The sequence below is a fragment of the Typopeltis vanoorti genome, chromosome 15, assembly GCF_054136105.1.
Source record: "Typopeltis vanoorti isolate ZY-2024b chromosome 15, IOZ_Tvanoo_1.0, whole genome shotgun sequence".
NCBI lineage: Eukaryota > Metazoa > Arthropoda > Arachnida > Uropygi > Thelyphonidae > Typopeltis > Typopeltis vanoorti.
The window spans coordinates 70,303,409-70,326,359 of record NC_143563.1 but is presented as its reverse complement, the minus strand read 5'-3'; the positions used below and the strand labels follow the sequence as shown (position 1 = coordinate 70,326,359).

At 36.4% G+C, this 22,951-nt stretch overlaps 1 protein-coding gene across 1 annotated transcript in view; it reads right to left on the bottom strand.

Annotated features, from left to right (window-relative positions):
* Window positions 1–22,951, bottom strand: part of LOC150098865 (alpha-mannosidase 2-like) — a 300,659-nt gene that overhangs the window by 178,066 nt on the left and 99,642 nt on the right. The window contains exons 8-9 of the mRNA XM_090405066.1: window positions 18,273–18,450; window positions 14,157–14,359 (exon numbers count right to left, since the gene is read on the bottom strand). Of these exons, the coding sequence (XP_090261192.1) occupies window positions 14,157–14,359; window positions 18,273–18,450 (381 nt within the window). The remainder of the gene's footprint in view (window positions 1–14,156; window positions 14,360–18,272; window positions 18,451–22,951) is intronic.

Below are 22,951 nucleotides of genomic sequence, written 5' to 3'. Positions count from 1 at the left end.
TTTACAAACAAGACTGATCTCTTTCTGGTTTATATATAAAGCATTGAATACTGCATGTCTAGAATTGCAGGAGAGTATGTACTGAGGTCAAAGGAAGAACTGTTACTTTGGGCCTACCGCCTGATTTTGAACCCTCCATACTGCCCTCAAATACCAGGCCATCCGGTTCCATTTGCACAATATGGCCGGTTCCATTTGCACAATAAAAAGCATCAATGGAGTTGATGCTTTTTAATAGTGTTAAGAATGCTCTGTCAAATCAGTTCTCTATTTTCCTGAAACATTTCATTTCAAAAGCCAAATTTTTTCTCTGCTTCTTTTATCAAGGTCCAAGTTTCTGCCCTCTAGAGAGCTGTTGGTAGTCTTTTGCTTTCATACACTTTTATTGCTAGAGTTGTAGGAATTTAATTATTTTTCCAAATTTTATTAAGTATATTCATCATTTACCATGCGATAGAGAGTGTGTTTTATTGTTGCTATGTCATTTAAATTTGAAGTCAAGTATGCTCCTAGGTAATTAAAACCGTTAACTTGTTCTATAATTTCCTGATTAAATGTTATCTGTATATCTTCTGGGTGGGTTCCAGTTTTCGTTGTGTTTGTTTTACTTGAATTTATTATCATATAATTTCTGCAGGTTTGTAATTGGTCTTACATTTTACTCCTTTTAATGAGAACAATGCTTCTTTAATGAGGTCTTGGATAAAAATGTTAAAAATGTGGGGAAAAGAGGGTATCCTTACATAACTCCTTGTTTAATTTCAAGTTTTTTAGTTTTGATATTTTTATATTGAACTACTGCTCTTGTATTCTGATAGTAATTTGAAATAAATCTTAGTGTTTCAAAGTCTGTTTTTCTTTGTTAATATTTGAATAAGTTTTCCTCTATTGATGGAATAAAATGATTGTTTTAAATCCACAAAACAGCAAAAAAGTCTTTTGGTCAGACTATGAAGAGTAAATATACAATTCTTGACCTATCTTTTCTAAAGCCCAGATTCATTCTCCTTCTATTATCTTCATTCTTCTTCTATTTATTGGAAAACAGGCAAAATTTTGCCTGTTTTCCAATCATTTGGGATAGCCTCAGTGAAAATAATTTTGAAAAGTTTGATTAGTTGTTTAATCAGATCAGGTCCACCACTGCTACAGAGCTTTGTGGGAGATTTCATCAATTCCAGGTGTTTTTGAAAATTGCACTTGATATGTGGTATATGTGGGTGAAAGCTTTAAAGATATTAGAGAAGTAATTCTATCAGTTGTATTTCACTTCTCTAATATTTCCAGTTACCTTGCACTGAAAATCTTTCATGGTGAAGGAATGTAGTCCTTGATATTCTCTAACTGTAGAGTAGAGAAATTTGGAGTTGTGACATAAATAGACTTTTGTACATTTGCTTGCATAAGCCAATCTATTTTTGTATTTTGCAACATCCTGTCTAGCTGGCTTTTTAAGCTTCTGTAATATAATGTTTAGGTCATTAGTCTGTCTTTTCTGTTCCTATAATTTCATTATCTCAGGTGTCATCCAGTGATCATTTGGTTTTATTGTTTTTTGTGTCTAAAAATCTGTCTACCAAACTAGTTATATTTTTAACAGAAGTTCCATTCATTTTCAACATTAACCTTTTACTTGTTTTGTCATTCCCTTATACATTGACTGATCTCATTTTGATATGCTGTTATAACAATATTCATGTGGAATTTTTAGTTTTGGTTTTGAAGAGCTGCACATTTTTTTTTGTGTGTGAAATTTTAATTGTATCTTGCAGATAAAAGTTGATGATTTGTAGCCAGTTCAGCACTATGAATGGTTTTGACATTCAAAACAGAGGATTTTACAGTTTTGAGAATCAGGAATTAATTTATGCAGTTATTAGTATTAGTATCAGGGCAATTTGGGATTAAGCCGACCAAATTGTATTCTTATTGGTTAAACCAAAATATAGAATGATGGTACAACATGACAAAATTTCATGCCGGCTGGGGCGTCGCCCGGTTAAACAAGGCCGCCGTTGTTTTTGCCAGGGAACCAGGGTGAACAGTGAAAAGTCAGCTACTGGAACAAATCTGAAAATAAACCCCAACTCAACATCACCAGAGTTAAAGATCGGTACTATCAACGTAAGAAGCCTGAATGGCAAAGAAATGGAGCTAGCTGAGGAATTAGATAAGTACCAGATCGACATAATAGGGGTGACTGAAACAAAAAAGACCAAAATGGGTGATATCTTTCTGAGCAATAAATACAAAATGTTATATTCAGGCAATGACAATGAAGGAAAAGAAGGAGTAGCCATAGTACTCAACACAAAATACGAGGCTAATCTTCTTGAATGGCAGTCAGTCTCAAGTAGAGTAATGTGGGCAAATATGAGAATGGGAAACTGGACAATGAGACTTATTTGTGCCTATGGTTCTACTAAGGTAGAAGTGGAGGAATTTTTTGAGGCTTTAGAAAAAGCAACTGACACAATGAAAAATGAAAATTTGGTCCTTGTTGGGGATCTAAATAGCAGAGTAGGAAATGATTGTGAGACATACAAAAATATTTTGGGAAAATTTGGAGAAAAGAGCAAAGCTAATAATAATGGCAAATATCTGTTGGATTTCTGCACAGGACATGGACTGGTTATTACTAACACCATGTTCCAACATAAAAATGTGCACAAATTCACATGGAGAGAAGAGGCTAGGAATAAGAAAAGTCTCATTGACTATGTTATTGTTGATAGTGATGTTTTCTCCCTGGTGCAGGACACCAGAGTGTACAGAGGATTTGAAATTGGAAGTGATCACTATTTAGGCTTGAGCAGGATAAAATTGAATTTCATATTGAAAAGAATAACATGTAAGAAAGTTTTAAAGCGAATAAAAGTTCAGCAGCTCTCAGATGTGAACTGTAGGCTAAAATACACAAAGATTATTGAAAAAAAAATGAAAGAGTTTGAGAACAGGAATCGAACCTTGGAGATTCAGTGGCAAACTCTGAAGAAAACATTGATTGATTCTGCCAGAGAGGCATGTGGTGAGGTTGTCTGTAAGGATAAAAAAATCAGAACTCCCTGGTGGACACAGGAAGTTAAAGAGGTAGTGAAGGAAAAGAAGAAAGCATACCAAAAGTTCCTGTCAAATAAGTCAGCTTGTGCTCTTAGAGAATATAGAGACAAATGCAAGAATGCTAAACACTGTAAAACTAGCTAAACAAAAGTCATGGGAGGACTTTGGCAAGAATATAGAAAATAAATATCAAGAAGGTGGCAAAATATTCTGGAGGTTGTTGAAGAAGCTTAAGAATGGAGGAAAGAGTGCTGTAAAAGGAATTAGAGATGATAAAGGTGACATGAAAACGGGAGAAAAAGATATCCTTGAAATATGGAGTAATTACTTTGAAAAACTGCTAAATGAAACAAGCAGTGATGACTGCACAGCGGTAAAAGTAAAAAACACTGACCAGGCATGCAGTCAGGAATACATATCCATACTAGAAGTAGAAAAAGCCATAAAAGGCTTGAAATGTGGAAAGGCAGCAGGAGTAGATGATATTCGACCAGAAATGCTGAAGTATGGTGGCATAAGAGTCTTACAGTGGCTGCACTGCATAGTTCAGAAAGCCCGGACAGAGGGACGAATTCCCGATGATTGGAGTAGAGCTCTCATAGTACCCATATATAAAAAGGGAAATAAAACTGCATGTGAGAATTACAGAGGTATTTCCCTACTGAGTGTTCCTGGCAAGATCTATGCAAGTATACTTGAGAAACGGTTGAGAAGAATTGTGGAAGAAAAGCTTGGTGAAGATCAAGCTGGATTCAGGCCAAATAGAGACTGTCAGGATCAGATCTTCACTTTACGACAAATAGTCGAGAAAGCATGGGAATATAACAAAGATCTGTATTTAAGTTTTGTCGATCTGGAAAAGGCATATGACAAGGTGCCAAGAGAGAAGCTATTCAATACGCTGCAGTTATATGGTGTCAATGGGGCATTATATCAAGCAATACTTAGTCTTTATTTGAGTTGTAAGTCAGCAGTTAGAATTGAAGTACAGGAAGATGGTTTAATGTTAAATCTGGTGTCAGACAAGGATGTACATTATCCCCTCTGTTATTCATTATCTATATGGATCACATTATGAAGGAAAGTGGTATTAAACATGATATAAAAATTGGAGATGTTAATGTCAGCTCTTTGCTTTATGCGGATGATGTTATACTTCTAAATAAATCTACTACAAGTTTGCAAGATTCCCTTACTAAATTGGATAACCGTTGTAATAGATATAGTATGAAGGTCAGCAATAAAAAGACAAAGACAATGAAAATAGGCAGAATCATTGAAAATGTCAACTGTGTTGTGAATGGAGAACCTGTGGAACAAGTAAAACATTTCAGCTACTTAGGCACGAATTTTAGTGAAGATTGTAAATTAAATATGGAAATAGACAACAGAATCAACAAAGCTGGTATGGTAGGAAGTCAATTGAATAAATTCATATGGAATAAGAGAGAAATTAGTTGGAACACGAAATTAGCTGTATACAAGACAGTGTTCAAACCAGTTTTAACTTATGGATCTGAGTGCTGGATTAGAAGTAAAATACTTGACAAAGACTAGAGACCACAGATATGAGAGTCCTGATAAACATTAGAGGTATGAACAGATGGCATCAATGGCAATATCATATTAAAAATGAGGATATTAAGAAAGAACTTGACATTGTCAGCATCCAGGAATACGTTAGCAGAGCTAATCTCAGGTGGTATGGTCACTTAAACAGAATTGGTGAGGAAAGATTAGCAAAGCAGGCATTCTTTGTCAGGTTGTCAGGAAAACGACCCAGAGGAAGACCAAGATATAGGTGGATTGATAGGGTACAATGTGCCTTACCGATAGAAATATAAGATCTGATAATGTTGAAGTCTTGACAAGTAACAGACTGATTTGGAGGAAAATTGTAGATAGGAAGTTAGTAATGATGTAAATTTTTCATGTAGTACTATCATATACTGTACACCCCCTTGAGGGCACATGTCAGGAATTTGATGATGTAGAAATAAAGCAAGAGCTGCACAAAAAGAAAACACTGTGGAGGGGAATATAAAGAAAAAAGATGATCAGCATACTTATGAGCAGTAGGGTTCAAGGGGAGTGGAAAGAGGTAATTCCATTGCATAAATGTGGCCCCAAGTGTGGCATAAATGTGACCCTAAATTACATCCTCAACACTGAGAAAGTGTTGAGGATGTAATTTAGTTCAGTGTTTAGGGCCATGTCATTAAAACAGATTAGTTTAGCCCTGTTGTATAGTGTTTTCAACACTCCATATTGTTGTGAAGAGGGGGGATTGTTGGTGAATGTATCTGCCTGTATGGGTGGGTTTTTTATAAACTGAGAAAACCAAGGTTCCATCAGGCTGGCGGGTGACTAGTGTGTCTAAGAAAGGAAGGCAGTTGTTTTTTCTTTTTCCAAGATGAACTTGATTCTGGGGTGTTGGTTGTTTAAGTGTGTTAAGAAGGGAGAGGAGTGTATCAGGGCCATGTGGTCAAATAGCGAACACATCATCAATAGCGAAGCCATATGGTTGGTTTTTGTGGAGCAGAGGCTAGGGCTTTTTCTTCAAAGGTCGCCATAAAGAAATTGGTGAAGGGTGGGGAGAGTGGTGAACCCATGGCTGTCCCCTCTATTTGTTTGTAGATTTTCCCTGCCAAACGAAATAGCCTAAGTTCATTCTAAACTGAAATAGGGCTGAGATATCGGAGAATATTTAGCTTGGATTAGCTCTCAAGTTTCCTTGAGTGGGACATTTGTGAATAAGGAGGAGACATCAAAGCTGACCATTATGTCAGTATGTTGGAGGGTAAGGTTTTCTATGCTGCTTTGAAGTGGGCTGAGTTTTTTTATGTGTGATGGTGTGTTGTCAGTATAGTGTGTGAGCACTTTGGCTAAATGTTTAGCTAATTTGTATGTGGGGGAAATCAATGCCATCCACTATGGGACATAATGGCACATTTTCTTTATGTGTTTTTGGGAGTCCGTAAATACGCAGAAGTATAGAGTTAAACGGCTTTAATCTGTTGGTAACTTCTACAGGCCAAGAAGTGACTAAGTGCCAAGAAGTGAATAATTAACATCATCCATGGAGATGCTATCATACGAAAGGCCCACCAATACGATAAAATGAAGTTGTCTAGACAATTAAATCGTCTAACTTTCCTGAAACGCTGCCGGGATAATCAGGTAATCCCGAATTGTGTAAAATTCAAGCACCGTTTTGTTTGACAAAAAGCTCTCCGTATATATAACCGCAGCAGCTACGCGTGCTTCGTGAACAAATCACCGCCACCAGGTTTCTCTTAGCAGACATTAACGAAGATATTTGAGCCTTTGAAGAAGAGCTTTCGTGCACTTTAAATCATGAGCTTTGGTCAATTTTACATGACGTCTTGTGTACCGCTGCAGACAAAGAATTTGAAAAAATACAAGACTAAAAGATGAAAAGATTCGAAATATTAAAAAAAGAACTCTACCGTCAATCCAAAACTTCCTACCAACATCGTAATCAACCTTTCTTCAGTCATCCTGAAACCTGAAGCAACTGACACGCTTTCACGTGGCCACAACTTCGCCATAGCTCCCTGAAAAATACCTAGTGAGGATATCATGATCCACATCGAATGCAGAATCTGCCACCTTTCACATCAAATCGCCAACAGTGTAAGACTGGATGTAGCCTGTGTCCTCTTCAAAGCAAGACCACTCAAAACCAACATATCCAACAAGGAATATAAAGCTCTGCAGGAAATGAGGAATAATAAAGAAATAGTTATCACCAAAGCAGATAATTGAAATGCAACTGTAGTACTTAACCAAAAGGACTACACAGGTAAGTTTAATGCTCTTCTATTAGATCGGGCTACTTACCTCCCTATCGAATACAATCCCACCAACTTACAAATTAGAAAACTTCACAGGCTCCTTAAGAAAGGCATTTCTTGGCCTGTAGAAGTTACTAACAGATTAAAGCCGTTTAACTCTATTCCCCCCCCATATTTACGTACTCCCAAAAATACATAAAGAAAATGTGCCATTACGTCCCATAGTGGATGACATTGATCCCCCCCTCCCCCCACATACAAATTAGCTAAACATTTGGCCAAAGTGTTTAGCTAATTTGGTTTTTAGCTAATTAGCTAAACATTTGGCCAAAGTGTTTAGCTCACACAAGTACTGGCAACACACCATCACACATAAAAAACTCAGCCCACTTCAAGGCCAGCATAGAAAACCTTACACTCCAACATACTGACATAATGGTCAGTTTTGATGTCTCCTCTTTATTCACAAATGTCCCACTCAAGGAAACTTCAGAGCTAATCCAAGCTAAATTTTCTTCCGATATGTCAGCCCTATTTCAGTTCACAATGAACGCAGCTATTTCGTTTGGCAGGGAAAATTCTACAAACAAATAGAGGGGACAGCCATGGGTTCACCACTCTCCCCACCCTTGGCCAATTTCTTTATGGAGACCTTTGAAGAAAAAGCCCTAGCCTCTGCCCCACAAAAACCAACCATATGGCTTCGCTATATGGTTGGTTTTATGATGTGTTCGCTATTTGGCCACATGGCCCTGATACACTCCTCTCCTTCTTAACACACTTAAACAACCAACACCCCAGAATCAAGTTCACTCTGAAAAAAGAGGAAAACAACAGCCTCCCTTTCCTAGACACACTAGTCACCCGCCAGCCTGATGGAACCTTGGTTTTCTCAGTTTATAGAAAACCCACCCATACAGGTAGGTACATTCACCAAGAATCCCCCCCCCCCCCCCCCCACAACGATATGGAGTGGTGAAAACACTATACAACAGGGCTAAACTAATCTGTTCTAACGACATGGCCCTAAACACTGAACTAAATTACATCCTCAATACTTTCTCAGCCAATGACTACCCCCCCCAAAAAAATATTAAAACTTACAAACCACAAACCCCCCCCCCCCCCTCTCCAACAAGTATTACTCTAAATCCATCAGTAAGAAAAAGTAAAAAGGTGTCACCTTATTAAAATACTCCAGAGATAGTTATAGAAAATTATTTGTCAAGTACAATTTTCTTTGTAACCAAGTGAAAAAAGTGAAGAAAAATCTAGAAATCTCTCTGATTCAAAGTTATCTCTCAGCATTTTGGATGATGGGATGTCTGCTGAAGAAACTCATATGAAATGCATCTAAATGGCAATCTTGATAAAATTATAATAAAATATTTACTCCACCAATATTTATGGTATAAGCACTGACCTAAATGATGCACATCGTTAACTGCACATCCAAACCTCATCTGTTTATGACTGGAACCCAAATCTCTGCCACAACCATCACAGCTGATCTTTACTGTCTAAACTACACCCTACATGACTCCTTCTGCCAACAGGGTGGTATCTGTACTTTTGTATGATCCAATATTCCTTGCCAGAGGATGCATAATCTTGATTCTCCCTGCCTCATTATGTCTCATTCATCTGCTGTCTCTCTACTGTTCTCCCAATTCTGAAAATCATTCTGACTTCTCTAACTTCTTATCCATGAAGACTCATTTCATACAATTCAAATTCCCTAACTGCAAAGTCATCTTCCTTGGCAACTTTAATGTCCACAATTCTAAGTCTCCCTGTTCTGAATTCCATTGATCAAGCTGTAAGAGAAACAAGAGATATTTGCTGTAAGTAACAATTTCAAAAAACTCATTCATCTAACCAGAATCCCTGACAATCTGTTCCACACACTCAACACTATATCTTTTCTTCCAGGTACGCTGCTGAGGTGACTGTTCCTCTTAATTCAGATAACGATTTCATCCGAGTTTCATCTCTTGTGGGACATCCTCCTCGTGATAATTCACATGCTTCATGTAGTCTGGTATCATAACAACACTAAGTGGGAAGATCATTATTATCTTTACTTCTGTTCTGTGGTCAGACTACTGTTTTCATTCTTCACATCCAGATAATTGTTGTAATTTTATTACAGAAATTGTCCATGTTGGATGGAAGTTTTCATTCCTCATTCTGTTCAAAATCCCACCCTATATCTAAATCATGGTTTTTCAAAAAGTAGGGAAAGGTAGTTAAGAAAAGAAAATAGCTTATCATAAGTGGTTTGAAACAAAAACTAAAACTTCAGCTTTATTTAGAGCACACTGAAACTCACAATATTTGCAAAACCATCATTAAAACAGCTAAGTCTAACTTTGATAGAGCTGGATGTAGGACTCTCACTACCTCTGCCAGCAGTCCTGCCTTTCGGTTCTGTGCAAAAACTGTTTGGGTAAAACCTTTATCCACCTGTTCTTCCATCTCTTTCTCATCCAAATGGTAGCACTGCAACAATACAAAAAGATAAGGCTGACTTCCTGGCATCATTCTTCTCATCCAACTCCTACATAAATGATAAAGGCAAATCCTCCTTCTATATCTGGAACATGTGTAATGCAATGTTCCAGGTACAGAAGACTACAGGAGATGCCTTCATCAGAAGAATCTTGAAAAATTTGGATACAAAAAAGGCTTCCAAGTCTTCATGGAATCTTACCAGTTGTGTTCAAAATATGTTCCCGAACCTGTTCTTTATTATTTTAACACCATATTATACTCAGCTGGCATCTACCCTATAGCATGGAAGCAAGCAAGTCACCTATCACCTAATACTTAGAAAGGGTGATAAGTGACTACCATCCAACTATTGATTATTGTTCTCATCTCAGTATTGTCCAAAATAATAGAGAAATTCATCAGCAGTTAACTTCTGCAAATTGTCAACTAATCAATGACATCATCAATATGGAATTCATCAATCAAGATCTGCAGATCTTCTAGCTTGCATCATCCACATGTGTACCCATGCCATGGAAAAGTTTAGAGAAACATGTCTTGGTGCACCTGATATTTCCAAGGCATTTGATAGGGCTGATGTTGAGGGGTCTTCTCACCAAATTGCTATCCTATGGTCTGCCCTTTTCTCTTTGTAACTGGATTTCCAGTTTTCTTTCAGGTTGCTCATTACACAATGGTAGAAGGCATTCTCTTTCTCTCCATAATTTCCTGTTAATGCAGATGTTCCTCAGAACTCTATTATTTAACGCTACCTCTTTATATATATATATATATATATATATATATATATATATATATATATATATATATATATAAAAGAATAAAGATATCCTTGAAGTATGGAGTAATTACTTCGAAAATTTGCTAAATGAAACAAGCGTTGATGACAGCACAGTGGTAAAAAACACTGACCAGGCATGCAGTCAGGAATACATATCCATACTTGAAGTAGAAAAATCCATCAAAGGCTTGAAATGTGGAAAGGCAGCAGGAGTAGATGATATTCGACCAGAAATGCTGAAGTATGGTGGTATTGTTAAATTGTGAATGAAGCTATGTTATGTAATTTATTATTTTTCATTCACATTTAACATTGCTTATTAAATATTAATCATGACTTATATAAAATTATTTATTATTCATTAATTGAGAATTGCTAATTAAATATTTATTTAAAACCTGACCTATTATTAATTTATAGAATAATAAAATATATAGAATTTTGTATAACCAAATATATATGATGTAACGTAAAGTGTTATTTTATATTTAACTGTATACGTAATCAAAAAGTTGAAGAAGTAGCTTAAATATTTTGTTGTTCTTATTTGTGAAATATTTAATGTTATGTAATCACTCATGTAGTAGTAAAAGAGCATACATTACATTAGCGAAATGTTTACGCTAAGTCTGTTGTCATGGAGACGCACGCGTAAACAACCAGGAGGGAGTAGAGCGTGGCGTTCGAACGGTAAGGTAGGAGTGAAGGTCATAGATAGAAGGAGAAAAGAGAAGAATTATTATTAAGCGAGGGAGAGTTTTGCGGAACCAAGATTATAAGATCCTTAGGGCTGAAATTTATGAAAATAGTGTTCGGAAATGAACCAATAAGTAGTGAATCATAAAGTTTAATATTATAAGCGAAGTCAGCTGTTGTTATGAAGAAAGGTTGATGCCGTAATCAGATAAAAAGGAAACTGGACAGTCAATGCGAAAATTCTGATTAGTTCCAGTTAATCTGAATTACGATTTTAATTCTATGTTGCCCTAGGAAAAGGTTATATTGATTACTTGGAGAAAAGCGAACAAGAAAAGATATTAGTACCTAATTACTGTTGTTTGGAATAGTGAAGTGCGACTTACAGTAATACAGTTTAAACTGTGGAGAATTTTTATTATGTGTGTTCCGCTAACGTTAATTAAGTTAATTCATAAGTGCTCTCTCAATAATTTGATGTATTGAAGAATTTGTCTGGTAAGAGTAGTTGTATAAGTTTGTCTATTCTAGCATTAACTGTGATATATCTCCGATGCTCAAGGACCGGAATATATTTGTTTGGAATATTGCTTACATAGAGTATTGCCTGCTGTGAATATAAACATTGAGCTGATAGATTTGTGAAGACTGATTAAATGTGAAGTTGTTATATTGACTTGAAATAAGAAGAATTGTGTTTTTGAGACTGTGAATTGTATATGAAAGTTAGAACGTTGAATTGGAATGAGTGACCTAAGAAGAAATATTAAGTTAATTGTATAGTTCCATTTTAAAATAGAATTCTTGTATTTGTTAACCATATCATATATTAAATGTTTTATTTTGTTGATCTAGATATTGTGTTTGCCTGAATTCCTTTTTATTGCACCGTTCATAAATATTCGAATCTTGCGGGAACCCCAAGTGAAAATGATAGTAACTGATTTGGCCTAATAAGATGACTGCTAACCTAATTTAGAATTGATCCTACTATTTATATAGACTAATCTAAGAATAGGGTGGCGCAGTATAAATATAAATTTCCCTACTTTTGGATCGGTGATCACTTCGTGATTAGTTATTTTATTCATAAAAGTGACTTAAGACTAGATGGATTTAGAACACGACAGAAAAGAGTCGTCACGACAGTATAAAAGTCTTACAGTGGCTGCACTGCATACTTCAGAAAGCCTGGACAGAGGGACGAATTCCCGATGATTGGAGTAGAGCTCTCATAGTACCCATATATAAAAAGTGAAATAAAACTGAATGTGAGAATTACGGAGGTATCTCCCTACTGAGTGTTCCTGGCAAGATCTATGCAAGTATACTTGAGAAACGGTTGAGAAGAATTGTGGAAGAAAAGCTTGGTGAAGAACAAGCTGGATTCAGACCAAATAGAGACTGTCAGGATCAGATCTTCACTTAACAAATAGTTGAGAAAGCATCTATAATATAACAAAGATCTGTATTTAAGTTTTGTCAATCTGGAAAAGGCATATGACAAGGTGCCAAGAGCGAAGCTATTCAATATGCTACAATTATATGGTGTCAATGGGGTATTATATCAAGGGGTGGGACTCCCTAGGTGCCGGGGTGGACCCCTTTTGAGTCTGCAAAATTCAAGGAGAATCAGCCTAACACTCCAGAACTCAGGGGGGGGGGGACCCCTTTCGAGTTTTCAAAATTCGAGTAATCACAATTCAAGGAGAAACGGCCTACTAGTCTGGAACTTGGGGTGGGAGGAGCGGAGCCCCTTAGTATATATATATATATATATATATATAAAAATATGACCTGATCTTACTCGACTGAAATCCTTTCACAGTTTTGATGATAGAACTCTCCACTCATCTTACTCATATGATAAACCATGCAGCGCTGAAACGTCTTAAACTTCAAGATAACCTATGACAAGTGCCCCCAAGCATTGATCTTCACACATCCCGCAATAGGATGGTGTGCAGTAATAAGCTAGCTACTCACTTTCGATACTTCCAAAACACATTGTTATTTTCTTGCAAATAGAGGCATTAATTCTTCTCCACTTACTTTTGATAATTCTATAGTTAAGAGGCAAGACCAGATCACTTTTCTTAGACTGACTCTTACTTCTGACAAAGTTACATCAACATCATAACTTCAGCTTACAGATAATATGGCATCTTTTTTGTTCATAATGTTACTTTTCTGTTCAATTAATTACACTGTACAAATCTCAAGGCCACCCAACCTTGGAATACTGCTCTCACATTTGGAGTGGTGCACCTAAGACCTCTTTGAAAATTCTTGATGCAGTTCAGAGAAGAGCAGCTCAGTTGACTGATGGTCCCTTTCTCACAGAATCTTCAGTCACTGTTTCATAGTGCCAGTTTCTGAATTTTGTCTCTTCACGGATATTTCCATAAGCACTGTTCCGCAGAACTAGCATCGATTATGCCTCTACTAATTTCTGCTAAACACCTACTACAGAATAACAAGCAGCAGCTGTCCAATGTCCAGGGTTGGGTGGCCTTATGATTTGTACAGTGTAAGTAACTGGACAGAAGAGAAGTAACGTCATAAGCAAAAAAGATGCCAAATTTTCTGGAACCTGAAGACTCACTGATCCTGTCCCAATCATCTTTTATTTCATTTATCACAATTCTGTAGAATAACCTTCCCCATGATATATTTCCCAAGAACTACAACCTTCAACTCTTTAAGAAGAATATCAACAGATTACTTCGCTTATGACCTCAGTGCACACACGGCATTTATTTGCTATAGGCCTTGTGGCCTCTCCTATGTGGGAGTGATATAAAAAAGGATATATGAAGCACTTACAGCAAAATCAGTTGCCTGCAACTATAAAGTTATAATCACAAACATAATTTTCTGTGCAATGTATTGTACCAGAATGCTTTGGTATAATATAAATAACAATAATTATTTTATCTACTACAAAGTGCGTATGTGTGCATGCTAACTGCTATGGCCTACTGATAAGTGTATCAAATTAATTTTCAAATACCATTTTAAGTGATCAACTAAGGCATTTCTCACAAAATGACCAAACTTTGCTGCACATAAATGAACTTTTCAGAAAATTACGTATCATAATAAGATAGTGCAATTTCCATATTAGGTTAACGTTAAGATGAAAGTATAAAATTCAGCTCCAACAAGAAAATAAAATATTAGTTTTCCTGGGGAAAATAAACAGTGAACAAGAAAATAAAAACTTTGTTATGACTCATAATGAAACTAGCACTCCTTAATACAAATGTTGAAGTAGTAATACTTACCTTAAGTATGCTTCCAATATGCGATCCATGTTTTTATAGAATGGTCTTGAGGTATAATATCCACTCCAATAATGATCATCACGATCAGCATATGTAAAAAAATCTCCAATTAGTGCCGGAAAATTTGATGGCATATTTCTGCCATCTACTCCATTATCTTCTCTTAACGCTGAAAAATAATCATCGAGTGTGCCAAACTGTGCCTGTATATATAAAGAAAATAAATTATCAAAATTAAAAAGATTTGCAATTAGAAGCAAGGCATTTGAAAATAAATTATCAAAATTAAAAAGATTTGCAATTAGAAGCAAGGCATTTACCCAGCAGTGTTTTATGTAGAAAAACAATGAATGTTTGCCTAGCTAAAATGCATTTCAATTTTTATTTATTTATTTATTGTATGAGACCTAATACAGAGAGAGTCAGGGAAACTAGATTATGAAGGAAGAAATAAGAATCTGTGTGTGAAAGTGACAATGTTTTTTCTACATAGTGTTTAACATGTTTTTACTGAGTTCTTGTAATATTAAATACAGCTGCAAAATGGTGCTGCCAAAAGCACACAAGAAAAGGAATGCTAACAAGTCGAGAATGAAGGTGAGCAGAAGGCTTGCCCCAGTAAAGAAGATATTCAAAATGATTTAACCTCTGAAATTTCAAATTTCAAATAAATTATTAGAGAGACAACACAAGAAATACAGAAAGAAAGTCAAGGGATGTTTAAAGAAATGTAGGGGGGGGGATAAGATAGTTCAGCAGCAAATGAGAATCAACAAAGTTAGTGCATAACGAAAATCAGATAGGCAAAAATCGATATAAAAAGAATGATATTATTTAGTATGGCAACTATCATAAAACATGTCATTGATGCTTAACTTTTATAACTTCAAGTTATCCACAATAATCAAAAATATAGCACATGCTAATGAAAAACAGAAAAGCAAAGCAAAAGAGGTTGTAAGTCTAGTAGGTACAAATGACTTAAGCAGCGATAAGTTCGGTATGAGAGAGGATATGAAAGGATTCTTGGAACAAAGCACGAGTGATAAATGCATTAATCATACAAAAAGAGAAATACATTAAGAAGAAAAGCTATGATGGCAAATGATTCTAAACGTATGCTATGCAGAAGGAATGGATGCAAGGTTTTTTTTTTTTTATGTGGGGAATGATTTTGAGGGAAAATGGAGCTTTAGTGAATACATTGGGACCTCAGATTATAGGCATTAGTGAGACGTGGTTATCACAGGCAGTCACACTAATTGGTATTGATTGTCAAGGGTACAACATTTGTAGGAAGATAGAGAGAGAATAGGAGAGGAGGGAGGTGTGCTGCTTGATTAACTGTTACAATACTAGTAACAGTTAACATGATTAACTGTTACAATACTAGTAACAGTTAATCATGTGGAAGTGAGTTTGAAGACATCCAGTGTGAGGTGGAATCTAACAAGATTCCACTTCACAGAAGGAACATTTAGTCAAAGAGTGTTAGATCTGATTATAGTGTCAGAAGAGATTCAGATAAAGACAACTATTTTTCCTCTGTTTGGTGACAGCGATAACACAGTAATGACTCGGGAAGTGCCAAGTTTATGAATGTTCCATACAGAAAAGGTTATATGGTGAACTACATAACATGCTGTACTATAAAGCAGAAAATAATGACCAATTGAAGAATATATTGGGTTCCGCACCATGGTATTGGTTATTGGATAGAAAAGATATTAACAGTGCATGGGAAGCATTCAAAAGATACTTAAAATATGCAATACTGGAATGTGTCCCTAGAGTTGAAAAAATAAATAGGATAGGAGTGAATGAACGTGCAATCTTGTTAAACAAGAAATTCATAAAAAAAAAGATGATGTGGAAGGAATATCAGGTGCATAAGGATGAAGTCAGATATGAAAATAAAGAGCAACAACTGTTGTCCTCTTCTTCTTCCTAACATGGATTTTAGGCCAGGTGGCCTGTTCCAGTCTCACTCATGCTATCTCTTTCTTGGTCTTCCGATTCTTCTTTTTCCACTGATTTATATTAGTATAGTATTTTTGGTAGTCTAGTGTTGTCCATTCAATTTAAATGCTCTATCCATTTTTGTTTATACTTTCGTATGTAGTAATTAACTGAATTTATATTCAGGGATTGTAAAATTTCTTCATTTGTTTTATGGACAACTGTTGTACAGAGAGCTAAGTCTGAGAATGAAAAGAAACTGACTCTGCAAGTAAAAAAAAAAAAAAAAAAGAATGAATATGAAAGAATAACTCAAAAGTGCAGATGGTATGACAGATGTAGAAGAGATTGTTCAACTAATGAGTGCCCATTTGGTTTAAAACTACCAACCTGGTGTATGCAACATCAAGCTCACTGCTACCTCATCAACGGATGAAGAAAAACTCAGGTGTATGAGGAGGAGCTATTGCATGATCTCTTGTCTCTACCCACTTCAAAATTTTCCTGCAAATTTTATACTTTGCATCCACCCTAGCCCACCAAATTCCAAAATCTGTGCGTTTATTCTCAGGTTATATAATGTACCACAAGGATCAATCCGTGTTTCCTTGGAAAGAATTTGACATGTGATATAGAGCTATTTGCTAATGATGTAAAGATAAGGAGGATAATCAGGAATGCAGCTGATATGCAATACTTGTAGAAGGAACTGAATCGGCTGGAATTGTGGGCCTGTGAAAATGGCTATTAGTTCACTGCTAGTAAAGGTAAAGTCATGCACTTCAGTGTGATTAGATATCCAATGTTGTATTATATTGGTAAGATTATGTTACACAAAACTCATCAGGCTGGGGAACTTGGAGTTTTAGTAAACAGAAAGTTGAAGTTCAAGGGCCATATAGCAAAGATTGCAAAAACAAGTCAGAGAATAATGTAAAGATAAGGAAGTCATTTTGTCTCTTTACAAGGCCTTAATAAGACCTTACTTGGACCACTGCATGCAGGTCTGGTCTCCTGGTTTCTGTGGCAATTCTGATACAAGAGTGCAAAGGAGAGTGTTCAAAATGATATCAGGATTGTGGAATACAGATTATGAAGACTGATTGAGAATTTGTGATATGACTGAGACAAACCAACTCAGGAAAGTTTCATAGAGGATATCAGTAAAAGGAATTTTTCATTTAAAGAGGGTGGGGAAAGGAAGAGAGAACATTCTTGAGAGTTGAGAATGAATGCCATTAAGAAGGGAGTGAAAGCTGGATTTTACTCTTATAGAGAGGTGCATGACTGGAATGGACTGCCTTTGGATGTGGTGAGTGCAGATAGTGTGAATGAATTAAAGTTGGTGTGGGTAATATGTGGTCTCCCTTGACGAGTCCCTGACTCCTTAATGATAATGCCAATAAATATACTGGTGTTTATTTATACATTTTTATATAAATATATATTTTTTTTTGTTTTGTTTTTTGCAAAAATTTAAAAGAACCTATCCATGAAGGCAAATAAGAATTCCTTTCTTACTTAATCTTTTTTTTTGAAAAAAAAAAAAAAAAGACTTCAGAAATTGGTGTGAAACTGTCAAATCTGTAGATCATTTTTAATCCATTTCTCAGCATACTAACCAAATTTACTGCTAACTTTTTCCCTTCCCAGCAAAAAAACAAACAAAAAACCATCAGATGTATAGTAACACCTGTGGCCTAGTTTGGTTAGAATGTATTTGAATACAGAATCAGCTGCATGCTTTGCTTTTTGATATATGCTCTTGTTTACAGATGAAAAAACTAAGTTAAAAGCTAAAATAAGTTACTTTTTTTCAACTAATTTAATTAAATTTCGGTATGCTATAATGAGTTAGAACTTCAGTCTCTACTACCATCCCAACACTGCCAGAGAAATCAACAAGGGAGTTATGATAACAGATTTTTTTTACCTCTTAGTGAAAATTTTCTATTGTGTTTATATGACACACAAATATAAGAATAAATAAATGACATTTTCATGAAAATTAACTTTTTGTTTGTGCTTAACACTAGAAATTAAATTAGCATGTTAAAACAAGTATTATTTCACTGTTTTTGCATAACAAAAAATGTAACCATATCTTTAAAACAATTATTTATATCTTAATTTTTAATTATAAAATATTGCTTTCACCTCAACATGCCAATCTTCTCTGCTATTCATGTAATCAAACAACTTTTGATAATTGTTAAATTGCTGGTCCCATTCAAGACTTTTATCAAAACGAAAATCATCACCCAAGGGCACGAGTAATGCATTTGTTCGATAGAGTGATGCCTTTTTACGATATTGGTCTAGCAAAAGCCAAGATCTGCAAAAAAAAAATTTTTTTTAATTAAATGAGCATATTACAAAATAACTTCTAAAATAACATAGTTATGTGCTAATCAGCTGTTTTCAACTCTTGGTAATCCTGTGAACAAAGGGGGGACAAGGAAGTAAGTTCTGACTTATAAGAACATCATCTCAATGGCTTTAACAGGCCTTTCAGGCCCAAAACCCTCCAAGCATGCTTGGATTTCGTAACCAAAATAAGAGGATAGAATGGTAACCCCTATGCCTCAAAGTATTCCTGGCTGTATCCCTGTGTGTGTTCACGGGGCTGGTTTGCCTGCTTGCGGGATGAAAAATGGCAGGTAAACTGGTGGAAAAAACCCTGCTGTCCATGCCCAAGACCGGCTAACTTGGCTATGGCTGAGAAAGATACATCAGCTCCTCACATCATCGATGGGAATCGAGCCTAGGACACTCCTTCCCCAGTCATATGGTTGCGAAGCACAAAGCCGCTAGGCTAACCGCACAGATGACTTTATAAGTACAGGATATATATATATATTGCTTTGATATAATGTAATATAGGGGTACAGGAAAGAACTTTAAGGTGTACAAAGCACTTTTTTTTAAACTTATATATCAGGTCATCCCAAAAAGTAATGTCATTTTTAGCATTAAGTTCTGAAAGAATATAAAAGATAAATCACTTACAAATTTAATAAAGTATATGAGGTGTGGCTATTAAATAATGAGACTGGTAGCAAAAATGTGGTTTAGTATTACAATTGTACAAATTAATTGTTATCCAGTTCAACATACTCCCGTTCTCTATCTATACACCGTTGTATACGAATTTTCCATTGTTGGAAGCAGTGCTGCAAGTCATCAGGTGTTATCTGCTTCAGTAGGACTGCCATTTTCTCCTTTATCTCATCCACTAACTGAAAATGGGTGCCCTTCAATGCAGATTTCAACTTAGGAAAAGGTATATCACATGGAGCTAAGTCTGGCAAGTAAGGTGGAATCTTCTTATCAGCCAGATACTGCTTTACAGACAGTGCACTATGGGCTGGAGCATTGTCCTGATGGAGAATCTAAGGGTTATTCTTCCACAGATTGGGCCCCTTCTTCCTCACTCATTCTCTCAGCTTGGCCAGAACCTCAAGGTAATAATGTTGGTTAACTGTCTAACCTTCTGGTAACCATTATCATTCCATTGATATAATAATAATAAATAAAAAATAAAAAAAAATCAGTATTGCCTTCAGTTTTGACTTGTTCATTCTTACTTTCTTCATATCATTCTTACTTTCTTCATATATATGTGTGTGTGTGTGTGTGTGTGTGTGTGTGTGTGTGTGTAGAAAGTATTTTACCTTGGGTATAATAAATGTTAAAGATACTAAGCTATTTTAAACCTGGTTTTACTCCATTTCCCAAGTAAGCAAACAGACAAATAAGTCAGGTTTGCGCTTGCACATAATGCAAGTCTAGCTGACCCTGCAGGTAGTGCAAGACAAAGGTAACTCATGGTAAAAGCACTGATCACTAATCTTAATATTTACCCATAATGCAAAGCACATCTCCTGGAGGAGATGCATGATGCTTTGTATTAAAGGCAAGGGGGCCACTACCCAGCCAGTTTCGACCTTTATTGAGGTCTCATCAGTGGGAGCCAGGCTTAGAAATACCAAGGTTAAGTAATACAGAGCTTATAAGTATTTTACCAGCACAAGTTACCATAAGGTATCTTAACCTTATTAAATAAAAATCTCAGGAGGAGATATAAATGTAGAAAGTATTTTACCTTGGGCATAATAAATGTTAAAGATACCAAGCTATTTTAAACCTGGTTTTACTCCATTGACCAAGTAAGCAAACAGACAAATAAGTCAAGTTTGCATCTGCATGTAATGCAAGTCTAGCTGACCCTGCAGGTAGTGCAAGACTAAGGTAACTCATGGTAAAAGTCAAGTTTGCACCTGCAAGAGTTGCAAGTCTAGCTGACCCCACATGTAGTGCAAGACCAAGGCAATGCATGGTAAAAAGTGGAATAAGCTCTGATCACTAATCTTAATATTTATCCGTGCAGGGTCAGCTAGACTTGCAACTCTTGCAGGTGCAAACTTGACTTGTTTGTTTGTTTGCTTACTTGGGAAATGGAGTAAAACAGGTTTAAAATAGCTTGGTATCTTTAACACACACACACACACATATATATATATATATATATATATATATATATACACACACACACACACACATATATATACACATGTATGTATGTGTGTGCGTGTAGTATATACTCAAGTGCATATATACACTTGAGAGCATATCCGCTCTTCAGCTAAAAGGCTGTAGACTCAAATCCTGCCGTGGGCATGGATGTTTGTGATTGTCTGTGAAAACACTAGTCGTGGTGGGAAGGTAGATGGCATTGGTGTAGTTGTAGTTTATTGTAGTTAGTGGATTGAGTGGTGGAGATGTAGAGTAGGTGCTCTTCCTCAATGAGTCTTTGGACTCCCTGGAGGTGTCACATAATAATAACATTCTCCATTTGAATCAACAACTCTCTTCCAACCTTGTGTAAGCTTCATATTGCCATTTCTATAGAATTCAGATGGTTTGGAGCCAAAGAAGTTGCATAGGCTCAATTTCGGTGCCTCTAATGTATCACACTGTTTTTCATTGAAATGTTGCAAACTTTGAAATAAGTGGTAATCTGAAGGTGCAAGATCAGGAGAATATGGAGGATGTGGAAGCTTTTCCCAGCTGAGTTCCTCAATCTTGGTACAGGTGATCCTTGCACTGTGAGGGCATGCATTATCATGGTGATAATGCAGAGGATTGACCCTTTTGATTGACCAGGGAACATATCTTTTCTTTCAGTTTTTCATTCAATTAATTGAGTTGTTCACAGTATACTTCAGATGTGATTATTTGGTTCTGTGGCAAGAGTTCAAAGTGTATGATACCAACCATATCCCACCAAATGCTTAACAAAACCTTCTGAGGTTGAAGATCTTATTTTGGCTGAGGCTCAGACTGTTCCCCTGAATGAACCCACTGCCTTTGGCACTTAACATTCTTGCAAAGTATCCACTTTTCATCAACGGTGACTACATGACTCAAAAACGAAGAGTGAACCTCTCAAGAATGAAGAGCAGTGCAGATGTGCTCTTTTGTCTATGCTGTATTCATTTCATTAAACCTAATTATGGGCTTGAAAAACCAGCATCTATGTCTTAACATCTGCAATCAATTCTGGATATTTCACCCAGAAAGAAAATTTACAAACATGTCAAAAGGAACTGAAATGAGCTCACCTCTATCTTAAGGATAGAGGTAAACTCATCAATCAGGATTTTATTTTATTTTATTTTTTTTATGTCGGGGCCCATATACAAGAGGTTGGCTGGTCAACCTATAGTACGTTAGTACCGTATATAGGTGGTGGGTTGGGAAAGGAGAAACTTGTTTACATTTGACTTAAATGCCTGTATGTTGTATTCCTTTGGAAATATGTCAGGGGGAAGACTGTTCCACAGTACCAGGGATGAATGAGGAGGAAAAGAAACTTGTTCTGTGGGTTTCAAGGTGTACTATGAAAGGATGTTGGGCAGCAGCTGTACATGTTCCAATGGGCTTAGTACAGAGTGGGGGAATTATTGATGCTGTTTCAGATGAACATTTCCCATGGAAATATTTATAGAATATACAGATTGCAGGGACACAGCATCTATAAGAAAGTGAGGGGAGCGAGTTGGTGAGAGATAGGTCATTTATTAGTCTAATTGCTCTCCTCTGTATTGAGTCAAGCATTTTAAAGGAGCTTTTAGGAGCCCCCACTCCAGATGTGAGAGCAGTATTTGATAGCTGGGCAGATTTGTGACTTGTATAATGTTAACAGCCATTTAGAGATGAAGTAGCGTCTTGAACAAAAGAGAAAACCCAGTTTTTTGGATGCTGAGGATGCAATGGTTGTGATGTGTTTATGCCAGGAGAGGCTTGCTGTCAGGGTAATTCCGAGAAGAGAAATTTCATCTTGTCTGGGAATTTGAGTGTTATCGAAAACAATGCTGGGGGAAAATGGTTCTTTTTTGTGAGAAATAAGACAGAACTGGGTTTTACTAGCATTGAAGTTGACAAGGTATCTGAGCCCCCAATGGCGGATGGCTTGGAGGTCAGAATTGAGGGAAGTGGTGGTTGATGTTCTGTGGGTTGAAGTGAGTTGTGTAGAGTGGGGTTTGTCGAAGGAAAGGGAGGAATGTAATGTGCTGTCATCTGCAAAACTGCGTATTGGGTTAGAGGTCAAATGAAGTAGGTCATTGATATATAGAAGGAAGAGGTTCGGTGAGAGAACTGAACCTTGTGGGACCCCAGCATTAGTTGGATGATGAGAGGATAGAGAGCCGTCTACCATCACACATAGTGTGTGTCCAGACAGGAAGCTGGCAATCCATCTGCAGAAGTCCTGAGGCAGTCCAAATGATGGGAGTTTGCTTAGTAAGCCTTTGTGCCAGAGTTGGTCAAAGGCT